The sequence below is a fragment of the Dermacentor andersoni genome, chromosome 7, assembly GCF_023375885.2.
Source record: "Dermacentor andersoni chromosome 7, qqDerAnde1_hic_scaffold, whole genome shotgun sequence".
NCBI lineage: Eukaryota > Metazoa > Arthropoda > Arachnida > Ixodida > Ixodidae > Dermacentor > Dermacentor andersoni.
Window position 1 is genome coordinate 83,064,234 of NC_092820.1, and position 20,621 is coordinate 83,084,854.

Consider the following 20,621-nt stretch of genomic DNA (forward strand, 5'->3'; position numbering starts at 1 on the left):
TTATTCTTTTAAAGGGCAATTTTTCCAAATCCAGCCGATTTTCACCACGTCGAAATTAGGCTAGCTCAGAGTTCCACCCAATGACACCACTAGAGCCAAGTCTAGGTAATTCTCTGCCTCTTAAACACACAAGCTTATTAGCCGGTTTAATTGGCTAAATGTTCGAATGACTTTATCTGTTACTTTTGCCCACGTACGTACGAGACTAAAACTGCACATACCTTTAAGCACAATAGTTAATGGACACAGTTCCAGCAATGCACTTCAATTTTACTTTGGGTATTTATACCCAATACCAGCTAATGTGGCTGTGTTGACGTGGCTAATGTGGCTAATACCAGCTAATGTGGCTGTGTTTACCACAGCCTTTGGGCTCACCAAACTATAAGCCAGACTTGAACATAATTTATTCTAATCAATTACTCGTAATCAATAAATTTTTGTGCAGTCTTGTAACTTATAAATTACTCTTTCTACCCCTGTAACACTCGCTATATTTCACAACTTTTTCTTCACATAACCAGCTACTCCACTGATAGGAAAAACTGCAACAGGCAACGCAGCTTTGAGCACGGCCACAGTAGTGTGCCATGCAGCAGTTCCGTGGATGAGCATGTTCAGACCGACAAACGTATCTGCTCGTTACGTTTCTTCAGCTCTGTCAGATTTTGGCCGATGAATCGAACTGGCGCTCCCATGGCTTGATGGCAACTTCGGACGTTGATGGCAGGTAATCACAGACGTGCGATACTTCAGGTTTTCATTGGCCCAATCGGCAATGCCTTTTCAGAGTCCCAGCAACCATGAAAAGCTACGCTTTGTTGAAGACCCAGTTGCAAGCATCGCACCACTGAGTAACCAAAATCTTATGTGCAAGGTGTGCATTATAACATTGCCCGTTCCTCCAGTGTGTACATCCAGCAACTTTTCAGTGCTGCTGCCGATGCCTTCACAAGAGGCAAGACGACCGATGAAAATTTTGAAAAGCAAGTGTTAATGAATGTAAACGTGCGAGGTGCTGCAGAGGAAGCAGTAAAGGAGCCACGTCGGCTCATTCTATTTAGCATGTTTTGTGCAATATTAAAGGTTGGCAGGAAAGTGATGCAGGAGTAATCAATTACATTTTTAGTAATTCATCCATTACTTTCGTGAGGCAGTAATCGCTGTTGCAATCAGTTACATTCTTTACTGAAGTACTTAAATTGTAGTCAGTCACTGTTTTTGTTGAAACGCGTGCAAGTCAACTAGAAGCAGACCAACCACAAGAGTTGACAAGGCATGAAGGAGTTGAAATGCAATGTTTTCTTTTATCTCTCCAGGGAGTGTCTTGCACAATACCAAGTGGTAGAAAGTACCCGACTACCCCACTAGTAATTGTTACATAGCAAGCTATGAAGCATCCATTAAAAGCTCAAATTAGGCATCAGGAACAAACAAGTAGTTTCTTCATTGTTACAGCTTAAGGTGGCATTAGGGCAAGGAATCCACCAAGCCCATCGACGAATAGGTCCAGTAGTAGGAATGAAGGAAAAAAAACGGTTTGTTTGCTTAGTTACGTGGCTCCAGCTACGGAAGCCCACTCCATGCAGGAGCAAGTTAAACGTCCCTAGTTCACATCAGGGCCCTCTGTCCCTACTGCACGAAACTCTCCGCTTTCAATGCCGCCATCTTCCCAGGCGAGTCGACTAGGCAATCTGAAAACTGTCTAGCAGCAAATCACAATCCTCAAATCCGTCGCGATACCATGCCCATGCTATCGCAACGCTCCGCCTCCGAAGCACGATGGTATGGTATATGTGGCAGGATAGCAACCTGTAAATCCAAGGACGCCGTCGTTGTTCGGTAGCACTTGATGTTGGCCCCCCTCATCATTAGTTCAAGCTGTCAGGTCGTGAAGGGGGTAGTGACCTTTTGTGGACCTGTCACCAGTCGGTGCCCACACTGCATTGATGTCTGGATAGGCGCCAATGGATGGGTGGGGGTTTGCCTCGTGGCAAACGTCTTATTAACGCCTTTGTGGTGTAGAGACGTAACATTGCATACGCAGGACTCTTCAGAGAATGTGAATGATCGCTCTATCGCCTGTAAAGTATGGCTACCTAAGCGACAAAGCCTGTTCTGTTATGCAAGTTATGTTTTATGACTATCATATGCCTGCAAGGGTGAAATTTACCCAACTTTTGTTCCAGTGTTATGTTTAACTGGGCACAGTTGACGTTCTGAAATATTTAAGAACTATTCAAAAAATATCTGTAGCTATGAACAGTGACTATTCAATTTTTTATTCGAAAACTATGATCTTTCGCCCAGCCCATACCAATAAGCGTTTGCCTTTTGCAACACCAAGTGTTCGGCGCTAGCACAGACATGTTCGGACAAAAGCAGTGTGACACAAAGATCAAAGACAACCGGCCAACCAGTATTTCTGAACTGCTGCATCATTTTATTAAAAGATAAATCTTATATACAGAATGTCAGCTGCTACCTATATATATATATATTTAATGTCTGTTGTATATATAATATGTATATATTAAAGTGTGTACGCGTGTTGACGAGAGGCTCGAAAATAACACTGGTAGCCTTAACAATGACTGCTTCTTGTACCCAAGTACCGAGAACATAACACTCAAAGAGCGCACCCGCCAAACGTCGTTCGACGATACATGAACTTGAAGGGGAAAAAAAAGGAAGATACATGACATTGTGGTTTACATGAGCCGAAAACCAAATCACAGTAAGGAGGCACACTATCGATCACAACCAAAGTTGTTGTGCAGCGGCTGTAGTACATTGGTTAGAGACACCTCGTGTAAACATGTGCTCGGCCATGTGTAAATGCAATGTGTGTGTGTGTGTGCGCGCATGTGCGGGAGGGGTGGGAGGAGGGAGCAACGTGCACCTTCACGCTAAACGAGTGCGCTTAGAACGAAATTAATGCGAGGAATTCATGGCGCGCAGACACCAGGAAGGTTCTCTTGCAAAAGCAGTGTTCAGCAATGTTTGCAGTCTCGAATGTTTGTGAAATATCTGCCGCCAGATTCGAGAATTGTGCTTTCAAACGGACGCTGGTGGAATGGCGGACAAAACTGGTAGAATATGCTTTTTTAACTTTCTCGACACTTGTTCTGCAGGGAGATGGAGTATAACAGGAGAAAGGAAAAGCCCAGATGCTTGTTAGGGTGAAGCTTTCCCTTCGGAATTTCCACACCCAAAACAGCAACCATAGCAGAAACAGTGAGACATTACAAATCTTGCATGTTTTTTTGCATACTTGGCCTCTTTTCATGCGGCTATGATCTATAGAAGTTGCAGGGCTTTTTCTTCTTTCTTCATCTTGCAATTCAGCGAATGTTTAAATTTGCCTCTGGTTTAATATTTTGTAGCAGGGTCCTTTATCATTCACTTTTGTGAAGACTCCTGAAAGTGTCTCCAGGGCCGTTTTCATAACCAAGAACCTAGAGCCGAGTTCCCGATTGTATTGGCCTTGCGTAGCTTTACATGCCAGTCATGGAAGGCTTTAGGAGCTTCTTAGATGCGCAGTCGAATCATGCTTGGATGGATTAACAGCAGCTAGCTTCGGAGCTAAACTGGCCGACGCAATGGCTAATCTGCGCTGGCAAGCAGTCTTGCAAGAGCCTTCGTGATGCTGCGTCACTTTGGCTGCAGAAGCTTTCCTGTCATTCTGCAGCGGCAAAAGCTACTGCTAGGCAAAGCATGCACATGGCAAAATTTGCACTACTTTTTTTTTTTCTTCTGTTTAATTTTTCCGTCCCTCTTACAGACGCCATGCTTTCGTAACTACACTAAAGATGTTGAGCTCCTAAAACTCCAAGGCAACATTTTTTTTTCTTCTCCCCCCAACTCCAGCACATTGTCCTTTTTCAGTCGGGACAAAATGTGCACCAAGTTGCTCAGTGGGCTAGAAAACTGTGGCACATCCGGCAGCCCCACAAACACCCCCGAGAGCGAGTCTCTACGTTATTGCACACATTACATTGCTTACATTTCTCAAGGCGATCAAGCATGAAAACTGAAGGAAAGGGAGTGCCCGCACTTCAGCCAGATGGAATGTTTAAAAGAGTAAGCTTCGATAATAAAGGCGAGCGGAATTACATGTCACTGCTTTCACCAAACAAACGATGGCAATTACTCGCACAGCACGTGAAACTTGAGAAACCCACACAAGGATAGAACGAGAGTGCTTCCAGGTCAAACTCTCACGTGGTACATGTGCTTCCAACAGCTTCAGGCCGTCCTTGCAGGACAAACGGCGTAGGCTTGATTAAAAAAAAAAAAGCACACACACACATACAGATCTACATTGTAAAATAAATACAGAGCATTCAGAAGCCACAGGCGGATGCACATGTCCCAAGTGAAGTGCAGACAGAAATTTATAAAGAAGATGCTCACAGCTTTCGTTGCCGATGTCTGCGTTATTGGCAGCAGCAAAGCGAGGAGTTATCAGACTCGACAACACTTGCCTTTAGTGGAACAAGGAAAAAAAGAAGTGAGAGGGACTATCTGACTAGACAAACATAAGCTACGGGAACTAACTGTCCAGCCATTCTCTTCCAGTGACTTGAAACTACATTGAATCGCTTTTCCACAGTGACCAGCACCTCCATCGTTTAGGATTTAAGCTTTCTTGGTCCTGGTCTCCCATGTGCCCTTCAATTCCTCTTTGATTGCTTCCACTGAAAGCCTGTCATCCATTTACCAGCAAGCTCCCGAAACTCGTCGCAAAAGAAAAGTGTTCCACCCGTTTACTGCAAAGTGACCGTTGCTGGACTTGCAAAAACAGCACACAGCGAGAACAAAAGCACAATCAGATGGACTTGACCGAACACCTCCGCATCATCTTTGGGACAAGACACTCTCTCTTCTCATCCACTGATATGTTGCTCCCAACAAAGCTTAAACAAGGCTATAGTGTACAATGGCGTGCAACCCTTCCGATGTTTGTGCGAATGCTCCCAAGCAGGACTTGCTAAAAGTTTAAGAGCCCCGCACAAACCTAGGACAAAAGTTGCCAAAGTACGAATCTCGCAGATCTCAATCCAGGCTTCGCCTGTAAAAAAACATCCCAGCCAATGATGGCATGCCAGACGGGGTAAACCAACAAACTCCCTGACACGAAAACCACAAGCTTTCCCACCTGGCCGCCCCTGAGAACTGCACCTGACAACACCTAGTACCACAATGTAGATGCACCACCAACGTGAATGTCACAAACATATGAAAAAAAAAAAAAAAAAGCCTCCACATTTTACAGACGAAAGTGGTTCAGTATGTGGATTGTGTAACTCTTAAAAATGGCCATGAAAGACATAACTCCTAATTCTACACTCGATTACGAAAAGTCAGAAAAAAAAAGGAAAAGAAAGAAAGAAAAGTGCAGGTGGGGGATCATAGATTAGCGTAGTTGCACTCAAATCAAAGCTCTCTTCAAATTCCTGATGTGCTTCACTTCACCATATTAATGCGTGGCACTCTTGGAAGTCGCACACTAAGCGGTCATCAGACTGGTTGGAACGGAGACCTGGTGCTGCAACGGCTAAATCAGCCACATCGGAAACAGGTCCAGTTCAGGAAAGCTTTGTAGACGTGCAGACACAGCCCGACGCAAACATAAATGCACTAAAAAAGAACAACCCTAGCGGTATGAGCAAAATGTCCGTTTAAAGGGAAAGAAAAATAGTCTCCTAGTCCTCCCAGTATAATCTTCCACGGCTCTTCTGAGCGTATGCTTTCATCAGAAAGAGAAAGGGCAGGGAAGCGGGTACTCCTCAGGGGCTAAAAGCAAAAAGACACACCACAACAGAGACGAATGAGGAAGACAGCTCGTAATCAAGAACATGAGACGAGACGAGGGTAAAAAAAAAAAAAGAGAGACAGGATAGCGGGAGACACTTGAGAATCGGCAAACAAAGGATGCTGCGGTGCATGCCGCAGCAGCAGCTTGCAGCCTTTGTCCTCCCGAGGGTGTGCAGAGAAAAGTGCGCCCCCGTGTTGAGAAGGGGGGCAGATGACAGGCATCGCGGAACAAAAGCGGGTCACATCTTGACATCAGCAGGAACACTCTGCACCTGGGCGCCTTTGCTGCTGCGAGCGGTTCAGCTTGCGCAACGTTGCCTCGCCGTACTGGATCCCCGACCCGATGCGCTCGGGGTCTAGCTCACCTGTGAAGAGATCAAAATTATTAGGCCTGCCGTAGCGTGTGTCTGTGTGTGAGGGGGGGGGGGGGGAGGGGGCTTTTTTTTGACCACCTTGAGTTCTTTCATGGGCACCAAAACTTAAGTAGAAGAACATTTCTTTTGCATTTCACCCCCATCGAAATGCGGCTGCTGTAGCCTGGATCGAACCCACAACCTCGAGCTTTGCAGAGCCATGCCCTAGCCACTAAGCTACTGTGGCAGGCATTCTCGTGTGGCTAAAATCCATATTTGCCAAGCAGGATGTGGCATTGGGCGACATCCTGGAGCAAAACGTTGAGACTCTTGCCACTACAAGTGAACATGAAATGCCTTAAATTCAGTGATGGGTGGCTCTGCAACCTTAAGGACGGGAACGTCAGCTCTTGTGTAGATATAACAGCAGTAAGCCTAAACAAACCTTTAGGTTTACCATGGTTACCATGCCCCCGTTACTGGGGCCATTAGACATCCCTTCTTGTCGACAAGCTCAACAAACAACTGTGCCCGAGAGGGGAACTTCAAAGGCAGGACGTAGCAAGGTGCCAGATGAGGCACTCCTGATTTAGGATCAGGGACGCACGTGAAGTACGTAGTAAATCTCTGATGTGGGTACACTCGTTAGGTGCAAGAAGAGCACATAACCCAGCAGCATAGCCAATACGCAGCTCACGAGAGAAACGCCTACGCTCTGTCTTTCAGTGCATCTCTTAAATCGGGCGCTAGCAGCTGCTTCTACGGTGCAATGATAAATGAATTAAAGAATGTGACATTTATTACTCCAAAGCTGCCTCCATGGCCTAATTATTCGTGTAATAAACAGCTACGCAAAAGAAAACAATCGACACAGTCCAGTCTGCACCTCGGTGTTGCATTTCAGCTGCCAACCGCAGGGACCGGCAGAGGATCTTGTTTGGATACAGTCAAACCCACTTATAACGATACCGGTTTTAACAATATATTGGTTATAACAATGAAAAGCTGCTGCACCATCAACTTTCGTATGTTTTCTATGGGGAAATAACCTGCTTACTACAATGCCCCCATGCTGCATCATCATTTATAACGATGATGTCTCTCTGCCTCAACAATGTTCCCGCGAGAGGCCTTGTAGATGATTCAGTCCTTCAGGGGCTTGTTTTCACGAGGGACCTTCTGCTGCACTACGTGGAGCCCCTGGATGTCTTAGAGAAGGATGTCGGCAAGCTTCGCTTAAAGCAAGCAAGGCTGATGGACATGTGGTTTTCTCGTGCAAGCCAGTGGGAGGTACGTGGCGACATGCTTGTGGCTATCTCGTCCCAACCTTTCTTCTGGATTTCTATAGCTGAGATGTTGCCACGGCAACATTCCCGCATTTTTTTTAAAAGGCACCTTCTGGGGCCACCAAAGCGATGCCTCGGCGGGGCTTGTATGTCACTCTCCACCCATGACCCCACTTTGCAGTTATTATAGCAGTGCCATTCTTGAATGCCGACAGCCACGGCTTGTTAACACACGCTCCGATCACAAATGAGTCCACACAATCAGAAGCCGGATGGAGGGAGGTGGTGGGGAGGAGAACTCGCCTTCCTGCCATTATAGCGAGAGAAGTACATAAACTTTATTACAGGCGTATTAGTTATTGACACCCAGGCAGAGAAGCTAGTGTGGAGGTCATGTGGCCGCGATGCGGTTGGCCCACTCTGCCATTATAGTTTTCTCTGAACAGCTATGGCATCCCCCATTTTGATTATATTTTTTTCATGCAACCCAGTTATAACAATTATCTGTTATAAGAGTGGAATTTTTGTGGAACTTGGATATATTTATAAGTGGGTAGAACTGTAATGCTTCAGCATGTCTTCACATGTTTGATACAGTAAAAGCTCGTTAATGCGACTCCCGTTAATTTGGAAATTTGGATAATTCGGACGGCTCCATTGGTCCCGGCCAAAGTGCATGTTAGTGTATGGGACCAAACCTTTGATATTTCATCAGAATTCGGCCCCGCACCGCTTCATTCGGACAAATTCTGATGGCTGCCGCTACACGAAAGTGTAGGAAAGCAGCACTGGCACCACAGGAGTCAAATTGAAACCCGAGAGGCATCGCCATCGTCATCAATTAAGAGGGGGTGATCGCAGCATCACCGAACGCTGGTGTCTTCTTTTTTCGCTCCACTGCACCTTCGATGCCATTTTCCCTTGTGTTGTTGAGTCGGTATCGTCTCTTCTCGCGGAGTTTTCTTTTTTCGTTGTGATCGTGTTTTGCCTGCCACCACCATCGTGCGCTACAGTGGTGGCAACGCCGGCAAAGCGGCTGAAGTACTAAGTCAACTTGGAGACTAAGGTGGAAATTTTACAGGCTTTGAAGAACGGTGAGTTCTGACAGCGTGTTATGACCAAGTACAATGTGAAGCAGAGCACGTTTGGAACGTACGTAAAAATGAACAGATTCTTCAAGCCTTCGAGAGCGAGGAGTTTCATGCATCAAGAAAGCGGTTGCAAACCGCAGCTCATCGCCAGCTCGCAGCAGCTTTGCTCCAGTGGGTTACCAACTGTCGCAGTGCGCATCTGCTTTTGAGCGGACTTCTCATCATGGCACAAGGTGAGAAGTACGCCGCAATGATGAACATTGACTCATTCAGAGCTTCAGAAGAGTGTGCGGTGAAAAGGCCAGCGTTGATGAAAGCATGACCACCCAGTGGAAAAATGAGCTGCTTGAGCACATCACTGCATATGAACCAAGTGACGCGTTCAATGCAGACGAAAGTGCTCTATTTTTCAGAGCTCTGCGCGACAAGACGGTAACTTTCAAAGGAGACCCGTGCATTGGTGGCAAAAAGTGCAAGCAAAAGATAACTGTGCTTTTTGCCGCCAATATGACTCGCACCGAGCGTTTGCGTCATCGGGAAGGCACATAAGCCGCATTGTTTTAAGAACATCAAAAGCCTTCCTGTCGAGTACACAGCGAACTTCTCAGGAAGGCTTGAATGACCTCGAACATTTTTCGAGGCTGGCTGCAGCAGTTAGACTGGCACTTCACGTCTAAGGACCGCAAGATAATTATGGTTGTTGGGAGCTGCAGTGCACATAACTGTACAGTCAAACTGGAGAGCGTCAAGGTAGTTTTTTTGCCGCCCAACACTACATGCGACCTTCAGCCAATGGACCAGGGTATCATTCACTACGTGAAGTCGAAGTACCGTAAGCACCTGCTACAGCGAATTATCTCATGCTCAGAAGTTGGAAAAGCTGCATGAAGTGGGCTTACTCGGCGCAGTGCACATCATCGCCAAAGTGTGGAAAAATACACCTCCGCAAGTCATCACCAACTGTTTTCGGCACAGCGGTTCTGTGAGGCCCGAGCATGCGGCAGTAGCCGACGAGGTGTCAGTCGAGTCCACCGATCACGACTCCCCGACCTTCGATGCTGTCCTTCCCACAGATGTGACCCTTCAGGACTACATCGCGATTGATGATTGTGTCGCCACGACTGGTCTCCTGAGCAATGAAGAAATTATTAATGATGCCACGGGCACCCAGGAAGACCATGATTCAGACGAAGAGTCATGCGAGGAGGTGCAGCCACAACCTCATCGCACCTTACAAGAAGTCACGGAGGTGCTTTTGTTTGCCGGAGCACTTCCGACAGTTTGCGGGCTGTTGGACACTTGGAAGAGTTAAGAAAAATTGTGATGTCAGCCGGAATCTGCGCGAAAAAGCAGGCGACTATTGCAAAATACTTCAGTAAAGGTATGCTTCTCCAACTTTATTTTAATGTTGTTTTTCCTGTTCATTCGTTAATTTGGCATTCGGATAATTCAGACATTTTTTCCTGGTCTCGTGAGATCCAAATTAACGAGCTTTTACTGTACAGGTTTAATATATAAAGCATGTTTCCCACCAACATGCCTATGAACTTGGTAGGGTTCGAGAGTCAATCTGCTTCATTTATCTGTCGGCTATGCCAGTTCTGATTGTTTCCATCTTGCTGTGCAAATGAACCATGCTGAGCCTTCGCTCTTTCTTCTGCGAGTGCGTACACCTTCAAATGTGCCACATACGCACTGTCAACCACTCACCAGACTCGATCTTGGCCAGTATTGTCTTTGCACACTTGAGAAACGCCTCCTCCACGTTTTCGCCCGTAAGGGCACTGGTCTCCAGGAACATGAGCTCTGCAAAGGAGATGTAAAGTGGCCACTCAAGACTGACTCGATGGTGACTTCAGTGACCACTAGGCAACCAAGATAAGAGAATGCACAAAGACAGCAAGAACACAATCTCACAGAAAGCATGTGTGATACTGTGTTGGGACCTACTGTGTCCATCTCGCACAACCTACGACAGGGACAACAATGACATATTTCACTCGGTGACTAACTAGGGAAAACACGTCAGCAGGCACTGCCTGCGACAAATTCGTAAGTGCCAGAGGCTATTCCAGTTATGCTGAAACACTGCCGAAGAAGTGGGGAGGCAGTGTTTCCACATCTCCTGTAAACGTGCATGGTGAATGTCAGCTAAATTCCGTCAAGATGCTTAGTTCGTTGAATGCTACAGCACATGCAAAAGACCTTGCTAAAGTATAGCACCAGACGTGCGCTCCAGATTGGCCGTGCTCAAGTGTATGACACGCTTCACTTTGATACACCTTTAATAGTTAGCGAATGCAGGGCTGTCACTACTGCCTGACACAAAACGAGTCGGGCCGAGAGGCATGGTTTCACCACTCAAGGAAGGTTCAAGAACGCTCTGGACACACCAGTACAGTAGAAAGGTCTTAGCAGCCACAGTCAGCAAAGGCTGGGAAGGTTGTCAAAAGAAGCTCTTCACTTTCTTTTTTCAAAAATAGATGGAGGTAGAGGAGCACATACCGTTCTCCTGGGCAAACCGGCTCGCCTCGAGAAAGGTGACCTCGCGGTCATCCTCCAAGTCCTTCTTGTTTCCCACGAGCAGAATGACGATGTTGGGGCTTGCCAGAGTGCGCGCATCCGTGAGCCAGTTCGTCAGGGCATTGTACGTCTCCCGACTGCGAGAGTCGGGAATGGACGACAGGACAGTAAGAAAGGTTGCCTAAATATACACACTCACAACCTCTGTATATAAACATTACCAGATAATGGTAAAATGGAAAACAAAGTGACACCACTTCACCCAAGTGACACCCCTCACCCACGCTATGTAGTGTAGGAAGGGGCGGCTGAAAACGCAGGGGAACAGCGCCGCTGTAATCGGTAGTGGTGCACATTTTTAGAACCTTCAAATAAATTACATGCTTTAATTGGAGAACTTCAGTCCGTCTCTTAATGATTAGAAGGATCTACACTACCGACTCTGCACATTAGTACACAAATATCATAATTATTTCAGGGTCCCTTTAAAACATGCCCAAATAGATGGCACGGAATGTCCAAAAACGGACAAAAGCAGTGGAACATTTAAATAAGAAAATTTACACCACAACGCAGCTTGTTTGAGCCAAGGATATAACCCGTCTCTTACAAGCTTACACATATACAGAGATGGCTGGAATAGTTTAAATAGTGATGAATGGTTTAGAAAGTTGTCACTAAAATTATAAACCTATGTTGTGCAAGGAAAGACTGGTGCCTTAGTTATTTCTAGGCCAAAATGACCCAAATAAACAAAGATTCTCATAGAAACTGAATCACAGAAAAATGCTTTCATACTGATCCAGGTGCTTAATATCGCTATTTTGAGTTGCGTTTCAAAGTTGCCAGAAGTAGCCAATAGCAAAAACCCAAGTAGAAAGCTCTGGGGCCACTGCCGTATTTACTCGCATAATGATCGCACTTTTTTGTCAGAAAAATTGACGCAAAAGCATGGGTGCGATGATTACGCTGGTTAAATTTCCTGCGAAAGAAAAAAAAAAAAATATGGCGGCTGGCGGAGCAAGTCGAACGCGATTTTTCTTCTTCTCATGAGTAGATTACGTGCATTGAAACAGTTTCTTCTGTATCAGTAATGAATAATACCGTTAATATCGGCAAGTTTGCGGCAATAACGTAGCCATGTCCACTTTGAGGGGACAGAAACAGATGGGCGCGCTTAGCCGCCAGTGACATAGAAACACATGGCGGCATGCTGCGAAAGCTGTGGCGTCTGTCTTCACTACTATCCTAATAGGGCACATTTCCGCTAAGGGTGGGTGAATATCTTAGCTGTGTTACAAGCGTCGGCGTATGAATAGGGTACACTTCTAACGTATCAGTGTAAACGTGGCTACTATCGTTGCCGCTCGCGATTTGTTGCGTGCCCACGAGTGCAGATAGAAGAATCGAAAGGCGCCTTTTTTGTTGTTGACCACAACCATAATAAAGCCTACACATAATAAAGGCAAGTTTGGTTGCAGCTTTTTTTTTTTAGTCATGGAAGTGCTGGAAAGTGATGAAAGTAATGAAATGAGGCATCTACTTAAGAATGTTCGGTGTGTGCAGACCGTTTGGTTTGTCTTGAAGAGTCGTTCGCGTAGCATTCGACAGATGGTAAGCGCGATCATTATTAGCTAGACTTGGCACACAACATATCGCTGCAGCAAGTTCAAGGTGTGATCATTACACGGGAAATAAAAAAATTCGAATTATGACGACAAAATTTAGGGGTGCGATCATTACGCGAGTGCGATCATTATGCGAGTAAATACGGTGAGTGCATAACAAAAGCTGCTGTTGGCAACTGCGGAGTGAATTCAATGGCATTCCTGACACACTTGTCACCACAGGCCACTTCAAACCCTCTCCAAGGACACCTTGCGGTCTACGCGCCACACATCAATAAACATTCTCCTAGGTACCGTAAAAGAAGTAGTTGTTACATCTCTGGTTGCACTGGACAATGCTGCAGTGACAGCATGCAATTAAATTGCCTGCATGCTTACAGCTCGTCTCACAGTCTAGACACGCATCACATATGCTAGCAATGTGTGTAGGTGGTCGAGTCGGTACATGTTTGTGTCCTTCCTCGTTCCTGTTAATTTTGCGTGCACTTATGTCTCTGAAATTAGATGTATTACTGCATAGTACCATAAACACCCTTTATTTCTGGTCATGTGTACATTTATGGCATTGGCCCTCCCCAAGCTTGAGCCATCCAATCTCCCTTGGCCACAAGATCGACCTGCCCCCTTTACGTGCTCAACGCAAGCTCTCAAACTGCAGTCTGTACACGGTGCAGACTCTACGGTGGTCAACTTCAACGGCCATGCTACTATATCAACATAGCAACAAACTTCTATGGCCAGACAGCCCTGACCCCTAGGGCTGAAAGCAAAGCTTCCAATGCGATTCACCTACCTCGTGATGTCGTACACCAGCAAGGCACCCGCAGCTCCTCGGTAGTAGCTCCTGGTCACAGACCTGGAGAGAGAATCCCATGGCAGCACCATGTAGTCGCACAGTAAACGAAAACCTTCTAAGCTTTGAAATAAACCAAGGGGTGTGGAGCCACCCTTCCATTCTCCAAGTCACGTACACAATCTTTACCAAGACCAGACGAAAAAGACTGGCCTAGGGGGCCATATTCTCAGTCTATCACATTCAGAGATACTTTGGTGCGAAGTGGTGCCTGGCTCGATGGCTCCCTAGAGCAACGGGTGTTCTGTTCGCTGGCTCAGTCTCCACAGAAAGCGATCAACCAAGAATACCGCTCCAGAGCAACAATATCAACATGCAGCAAGCACCACACATCACAAACAAACAATCGAGAGCATGCCAGGCCATTCCCTCTCCGTGGGAGGAGGCACGATTACACTGTGGGGTTTAACATCCCGAAACTGCATGACAGGCTACAAAAGGCACTTTAGTGGAGGGCTCCAGGCTAACTTGGACCACCTGGGGATCCTTAATGTGCACCGAAAGTATGGGAAGCGAGCATTATTGCACCCCCATAGAAATGCAGCTGATATGGGCAAGAATGGCACTCCCAGCTTCATGCTTTGCAGCAGACTGTCATAGCCACTGAGCCACCATGGTGAGCCTGCAATGTGATTTGTTGCGTGGATGTTCCCTCTTATTCCGACAACTAGCTCACTTTCAATGGAAGCGAGAGAAGCCATAAATGATGACTGGTTGAGTTACATGACAAGTAATGACTGATTGAGTTACATGTATACATCACAGTACAACATGCGTGCCACAGGGGACAGCTGGCAGAGGTCTCTAGATTAATTATCCCTAGATTATCCCTAGGTCTCTAGATTAATTATCTAGATTTAGCTCAATTGCAAGCACACAGGTGACCACATTCTATATCCGCACAATGGCGCTGCAACTGTCGAGGTTCAAATGCTTGACCTCATGCTACAGACCGGAATGGTGAAGCAACAGCCGTCACCCCAAGACATAACGGTGAAAACTGCCAACAATTTAGCTACTGGTGTGTTTTGACCTGCAGCAAACACCTGCTGCCACACTGGCCAGCCATCATTCATGCTTCAGTTGTTTTTCCCAAGTGCACTACACTTACTCTCACATGCACACACACAACCTTTCCTTCAACAGCTGCCTGAAACAAGGGGCGGCTTACTAAAAAAATATGGTCGTACCACTTATTACATTAAAAAGAAGAAAAAGAAGAAGAAAGAAACAGCAAAATTGGGAGACTCCAGCGAGTTCTCTGGCTTTGCATTCATTTACTCTGGCAGAAGCAACCTCTCACTGTTCGCACTGCCATCTTCTGAAAAACTTTCACGTAGCGATGCATGCACTGTTGTGCTTGTTTGCTACAGTATCATCTGTTTTTGCTTCCAAAATACAGTGCACCGAAGTCTGTGTGGGGCACAATATGTCGCGCAAATTATGAAGTGCCAAAAGAGCATGATGGTTCTTAAGTTAGCGTATCCAGCTAACTTCACGAGGCCTCGGACATGCAACACAATCCCAGGGCCAGTGGCCAACAGTACATTCGACTAACAGCACAGACTGGCCCCTACTGCACTCCGAACCTGTTTACAGTGACACAGAGGTCTCTCGACATTGAGGCCCACAGGAACGCATGCCCGAGCCAACGTTCAGCTGTTCACAGAGCAATAGGAGCTGCCAAGTGATCGGAATTCTGTCGGATCTCGGTTGCGCTCCCACCTTGCAGGCGAGACTGCATCCGAGCGCGGAGTTGTCAATGAACCACACAAATCTGTTCCGAGTGCTTGATTTTGACCAGCCAAATGTAAACGTCATTGGGAGAGCACTTTAGAAAACTCGAAAGCAACCAGTAGAATGAAGCATGTTTGTTTTACTTCTGCTCTACAGCGAGAGTGAAGCCGAGGACGAAATGACCTGACGTTAATGATGCAATAATGCTGATGGCCATCATTACCTACATTACAAAGGACGCACACAGCAAACCCAGTTTTGAGGTCTTAAATGCTGCAGCAGTAATACATCGTAACCCATGACAACACACCGACATCGCTGGTGCCAAGGGTTCAGGCACAAAATTCAAGACAGGAACAAGATATGGTTTTTGATTTTATTGCTCATGATTAGTTCTTTTCTTAAAGAAAAAAAAAGAGAAAAAGTGGAGAGGAGGGCATGAGCAAGCGAGTTCTTAAAGAATGCTCTGCTAGCCTAAACTGATTAAGCATGATTTAAATACTAAGTCCCTTTCAATAAGCATGCTTGGAAGTGGGAACAGAAGCCCATTACTGATGACGATACAAAGGCACCAGGAAAAATTTCAAGAGAACATTCACAAGCTGAGCGTGAATGCATTCTTTTCAGTTCTATGGCCTTTAGCCTTGTCTCAAATGTTCTCAAGATAATAAAAACAGCACAAAGCACAAGCCCTTTTGCTGAATCCTATTCTTCCCTTCACTGCTGTTTTGGAGTTAAATGACTGCGAAACTGACACTTTCCCATGTTTGGGCAGCAGAAAAGAGGCAGTGCCTGAAGAGGGCCATGGCTACATGTCGTGGGCTGTTTGTTTTCAACAAGCAGATAGTACAGAGGCTGATAGTGCAGAACTAGATGGTGCTCAAAATCCTGCGCAATCGTAATCACAGAGTGGCCTAAGTAGATAAGGCACAAAAGAGCCTCGGGAACAAGGTACAATGGACATGCATAAAAAAAGCGTAACGACAATTCTGACAAGATAGATGTCCACAACAATCACTGCGCTAAGTTACAATACACATGCAACGCTTGTCAAGTAAAAAAAAAAAAAAACTAACTTTTACTGCAATCGGCATTCTGCCAGAGATTGGTGGTGCCAAGAGTGCAACTAGTTGGTATGACATTGTGTCTGGCTAAGTATGTCAGCTCGGAGTTTTACAAAATTATTCCGTGCCTGCAGATGTCTCTTAACGTGTAAAGCACAGTACCACTTGCCTATAATGCACACTCTGTTTCATACATAGCAGGCAATGTTGTGGAAGCTACACAAGCAGCCTGGTCATGGACGTCTCACTCCGCGAGTTTTGCAGTGCAGCTGATTTTGGTGAGGACTTTCTTTAGGGTTTGCCAGGCATTCTCAGATCATGAACAGCAGGTTGCCATTTTCCCTTAAGAGAAAAGTGTATAACAGCTGTGTCTTACCAGTACTCACGTACGGGGCAGAAACCTGGAGGCTTAAGAAAAGGGTTCTACTTAAATTGAGGACGACGCAACGAGCTATGGAATGAGGAATGATGGCCGTAATGTTAAAGGAAAAGAAAAGAGCAGATTGGGTGAGGGAACAAACACGAGTTAATGACATTTTAGTTGAAATCAAGAAAAAGAAATGGGCATGGGCAGGACATGTAATCAGGAGGGAAGATAACCGATGGGCATTAAGGGTTAGGGACTGGATTCCAAGGGAAGGGAAGTGTAGCAGGGGGCGGCAGAAAGTTAGGTGGGCGGATGAGATCAGGAAGTTTGGAGGGACAACATGGCCACAATTAGTACCTGACCGGGGTAGTTGGAGAAGTATGGGAGAGGCCTTTGCCCTGCAGTGGGCGTAACCGGGCTGATGATGATGATGCTTTACGGAATAACAATTTCAGGTGGCATTATAACTAAAGCTCGCAGATGTAAAGTTACGTCAAATCACATATTTGTGCACCTTCATGCTGCCGGTATAAGACATACCAGGTTTCGCTCACGAGCGCCAGCCGTGCCCACTGGTCACAGAATTCTGTCGCTCCACTCGTTTAGTGGTAAATTAGTTTAGATCCGCAGCACTTTCCATGTTGTAAATGCGTCGCCTTTTGAGACATAAAAGTAGGACACAATGTTACGTTGAGTTACATGATGCATACCTACATCATCATTTCATATGCAACACACAATTTGTTGGTCTCGAATGCGGGCAGAGAGAGAGGTCTTCTCGCCTTCATACCTTTGCTCGCTGCGTATTGAATGAAGTACAGGAGGTCCTCTGTAGCATGCAGAAAATCCCACTAAACCAGGGATTCAGACGCGGTGAAGCTCATGTTTTTGCAAGTGAGGTGTCATCAACAGCGAAGACAATTTAGGACTTAGCAAGGTTAAATGGTTCTTGACACATTGAGGCCTGTGTATCGTATAATATAAAGGTGCTTGCATAGTGTGATTACGCTGTCTGCACTATTGTGCAGGTGACTTAACCCTTTGACATATGCAGTGCAAGCAAGCGCACATGCCAAATAAACTCGACAAACTGAGGAGGAAAACAAAAAACGAACGGGCTTGCACGTTGCAGAGGGAACTTCCGATACACAGCACCCGAGCCTGCCTTGCTACAACGTCATGAAGGACCAGCGATCCCATCAGCAGACTGAGAAACTTGCCCACCTGAATCGTTCCTGGCCGGCAGTGTCCCAAATCTGCAGCTTGACGGACCGGCCGCCAACATTCACCACCTTGGAGCCAAACTCGACACCGATGGTGTGGTTCGACTCTGCTTTGACTGCTCTCCCCCACAATCCGGAAAAGGAGAAAAAAAAATGAAGCAGTCGGGTAAACCAAAGTGCTCAAGTCATGACGAACCTGTCTTCAGCACTGCAAGCATGTACAATACTCTACCATTTTATTCAGAAGATTTTGAGTCTATGACTAGATCAATTAGGCAGTGAGATTGCGTTCTTCAGTTTGCAGTGTTCAATAAACACTAGGCATCATTGTCTGCCTGGTACATATGGACATTTAAATGTTGACCGACAGCTAAACCAATTTGTGTAGCAGCCCAATTCTCCTCTTACTGTTCTCATAACAGCAGTATTACATCTTTTTTCACTGAACAAGCAAAGCAAGAAAGAATGCCAAATGTAACAGCGAATGGTGCAAACCATAAAATACGATATTGTTGCAAAATCTGAGCGTGAACAAATCACCGGTAAGAGCAAAGTCCTATTTGAAGCTGCTGGAGTAAAAGAGCTGGTGACTGTCGTACGTTAATCAGGGCAAAGCACATGAAAGAAAGCAAATCCAAAGCCTATTTACTCTACCTCAGATGTCGAGCATTCCTTACTTTTGTCTTGCACTTCACCTCAACCAAACCCCCAACTACAGCCAGTCAAAATCCTCACCACTAGTGCTTTACGACACGCACGCAGTATAAGTGATATCCCGTAATTTCTCTGTAATCTTGTGAGTAGCACAGCTGCTTTGAACAATGGAGTTGACAAGCGGAAAGCAAAAGGTGCAGTCAACAGCCAAGCAAGTTAGCCCATCAGAGCACAACACAGCAACCTGCATTTCACAAACGTGAACACTTGGTCGTGCAAGCCTTACCCCTTTTACATCAGTTGGTCATGGCATTATGGGCACGCCAATTGTTCGCCGTTCCGCTAAACTTTTTTCTTTTTTTTCTTCCCGATCACGGCTCGCCATGCAGCAATCGCTGACAAACACCACCGCTCCGCGGGGGTGCTCACAAACGAACACGTGACGCTCATATGACACAAACCGCGGTCCGTCATTGCGACACACCTAGACGATGGAGGGGGGGGGGGGGGGGACTGATTCCCCACCACCACCACCAGCAACAACAGAAGAGAGAGAAAGGATGGGGGTGAGGGGCAACAGGGTCACTCACACTTGTTTTCAATGAACTGGTGGAGAAGACATGACTTCCCCGTTCCCGCGCTGCCGATCACCAGGAACTTGAACAGGTAATCTGCGAAAAGGAACGGACACCAGGATTAAGACAGACGGCGACACCGATCGAATCAGCCGCGAGGGGGCCGGATCGCTAATCCTGCAAACACAATTATAAGCGCAACGGGTTTCCGGGTGCAAGATTAGCGCGGAAGCAATTAGTTTACGCGCGTCTCACGTCACGACCGCGCGCGCGGCGTGTCAGTTGGCCTCCGTCAGCTACCGTCCAGACGGGAGTAAACGCAGCAACAAAACAAAAAAATCGCGAGTCGCAGAGTAAACACGAAGGCGTCTCTTTCTTTCTCTCTGTTGCTCCATTTCGCCTGCGAGCAGGGGCAGCGGATCAAATTAAGAGAATTGTGACATCAACGCGTCTCTTCCAAAAGGGCCTCACCCTCGAAAAAAAGCACATCTCGATCTCTTCTCTCTACGTCCGATACGCACACCCTCACCGGCAACGCAAGTCTTTTTGAGAATCGTAAAGCCTTGGCAAACACATCCACGTTTCATCCCCTCACATGGATAGCGAGAGCTTATATGCTCGATCGTGTAGTGTAAGGAATCGCAAACTTCGACCAGACCAGCGAGGAAATAAGACTACAATCGCCCGGCGTCGGGGCAACAACTCGCGTGACACCGCGAAACCGGAAGAACAAAAAAAGACCGCCGGCCGCAAAGCCGAAACGCCGGTGTCTCCGAGCGCTGCGAAAGATACACGGGGGCTCGCGTACCCGATTTCCTACGCTTGAGCATTGCCGAGCACGGTCGCGGCGCGGGGACGTGTTTTCCAAGCGCTGTCGGCCGGTGGTAGTAGGCAAAGCAGCCCCAGCCGCGCCCTCGCAGCAGCAAAACTTAGGTTTAGCCCAAGGCGAGACGACGTCCAGACGACAGGCGCGGAGCAGAAGAAAAATGTCGTCGGGGGCTCGGGCTTTTCTTTTTCCCCCGACAACGAGGAGACTGCGCAGCGTCGACGAGGTCGTCGCCGCAGAGAAAAGCGATGTAGGCCTACTGGGGGGGAGAAACCCGCTGTAAACCGTACACACAGCTGGTCGAATCGCCAGCGAAGGAGGGGGTGAGCACGGTGCGGGGGAGACACCCGCCGCGGGACTTTCTTCTCCTCACTTCGAGCGACCGTGCAAGGAACGCGTGACAGAAACGCGAGGTCGTACTCACCGTAGGACTCGGACATGCTGCCCTACCACGATGCCAGTTTTCGGGCATCAAATTTACACGGCGCCCGGAGCGCAGCGCATCGAGACGGCTCCTCGGGCGTTTTTTTGCCGTCTGCAAAGTGACGATGACGGCTGGCTACTTCCGCGGCTCGGTAAACAACCAGCAAGCCAACGCGGAAGCCGACTATAGGCATTAAC

General features: G+C 46.8%; 1 protein-coding gene across 2 annotated transcripts; it reads right to left on the bottom strand.

Annotated features, from left to right (window-relative positions):
• Positions 1–2,420: 2,420 nt before the first annotated feature.
• Positions 2,421–20,571, bottom strand: Rab4 (RAS oncogene family member Rab4). Of its 2 annotated transcripts, none has more exons than XM_050181475.2 (7): positions 20,425–20,571; positions 19,190–19,270; positions 17,947–18,061; positions 13,495–13,557; positions 11,056–11,210; positions 10,261–10,356; positions 2,421–6,185 (listed from the first exon to the last, which is right to left on the bottom strand). In XM_050181475.2, exons 1-7 carry the CDS (start codon positions 20,438–20,440, stop codon positions 6,073–6,075), a joined length of 639 nt encoding a protein of 212 aa, XP_050037432.1. In that variant the 5' UTR covers positions 20,441–20,571; the 3' UTR covers positions 2,421–6,072. The 2 variants fall into 2 exon arrangements, with proteins under 2 accessions (XP_050037432.1, XP_050037431.1); XM_050181474.2 differs by lacking the exon at positions 20,425–20,571 and adding an exon at positions 19,983–20,322.
• Between the last annotated feature and the right edge of the window lie 50 nt (positions 20,572–20,621).

Excerpts from the sequence above, each read along its gene's own strand:
- Rab4 (XM_050181474.2), bottom strand. The coding sequence starts at position 20,004 with ATGCTCAAGCGTAGGAAATCGG. Across the intron at positions 10,357-11,055 it reads CCGGTTTGCCCAGGAGAACG|AGCTCATGTTCCTGGAGACC; the intron begins GTATGTGCTCCT and ends TCTCCTTTGCAG. Across the intron at positions 6,186-10,260 it reads ACTGGCCAAGATCGAGTCTG|GTGAGCTAGACCCCGAGCGC; the intron begins GTGAGTGGTTGA and ends ATCTCTTCACAG.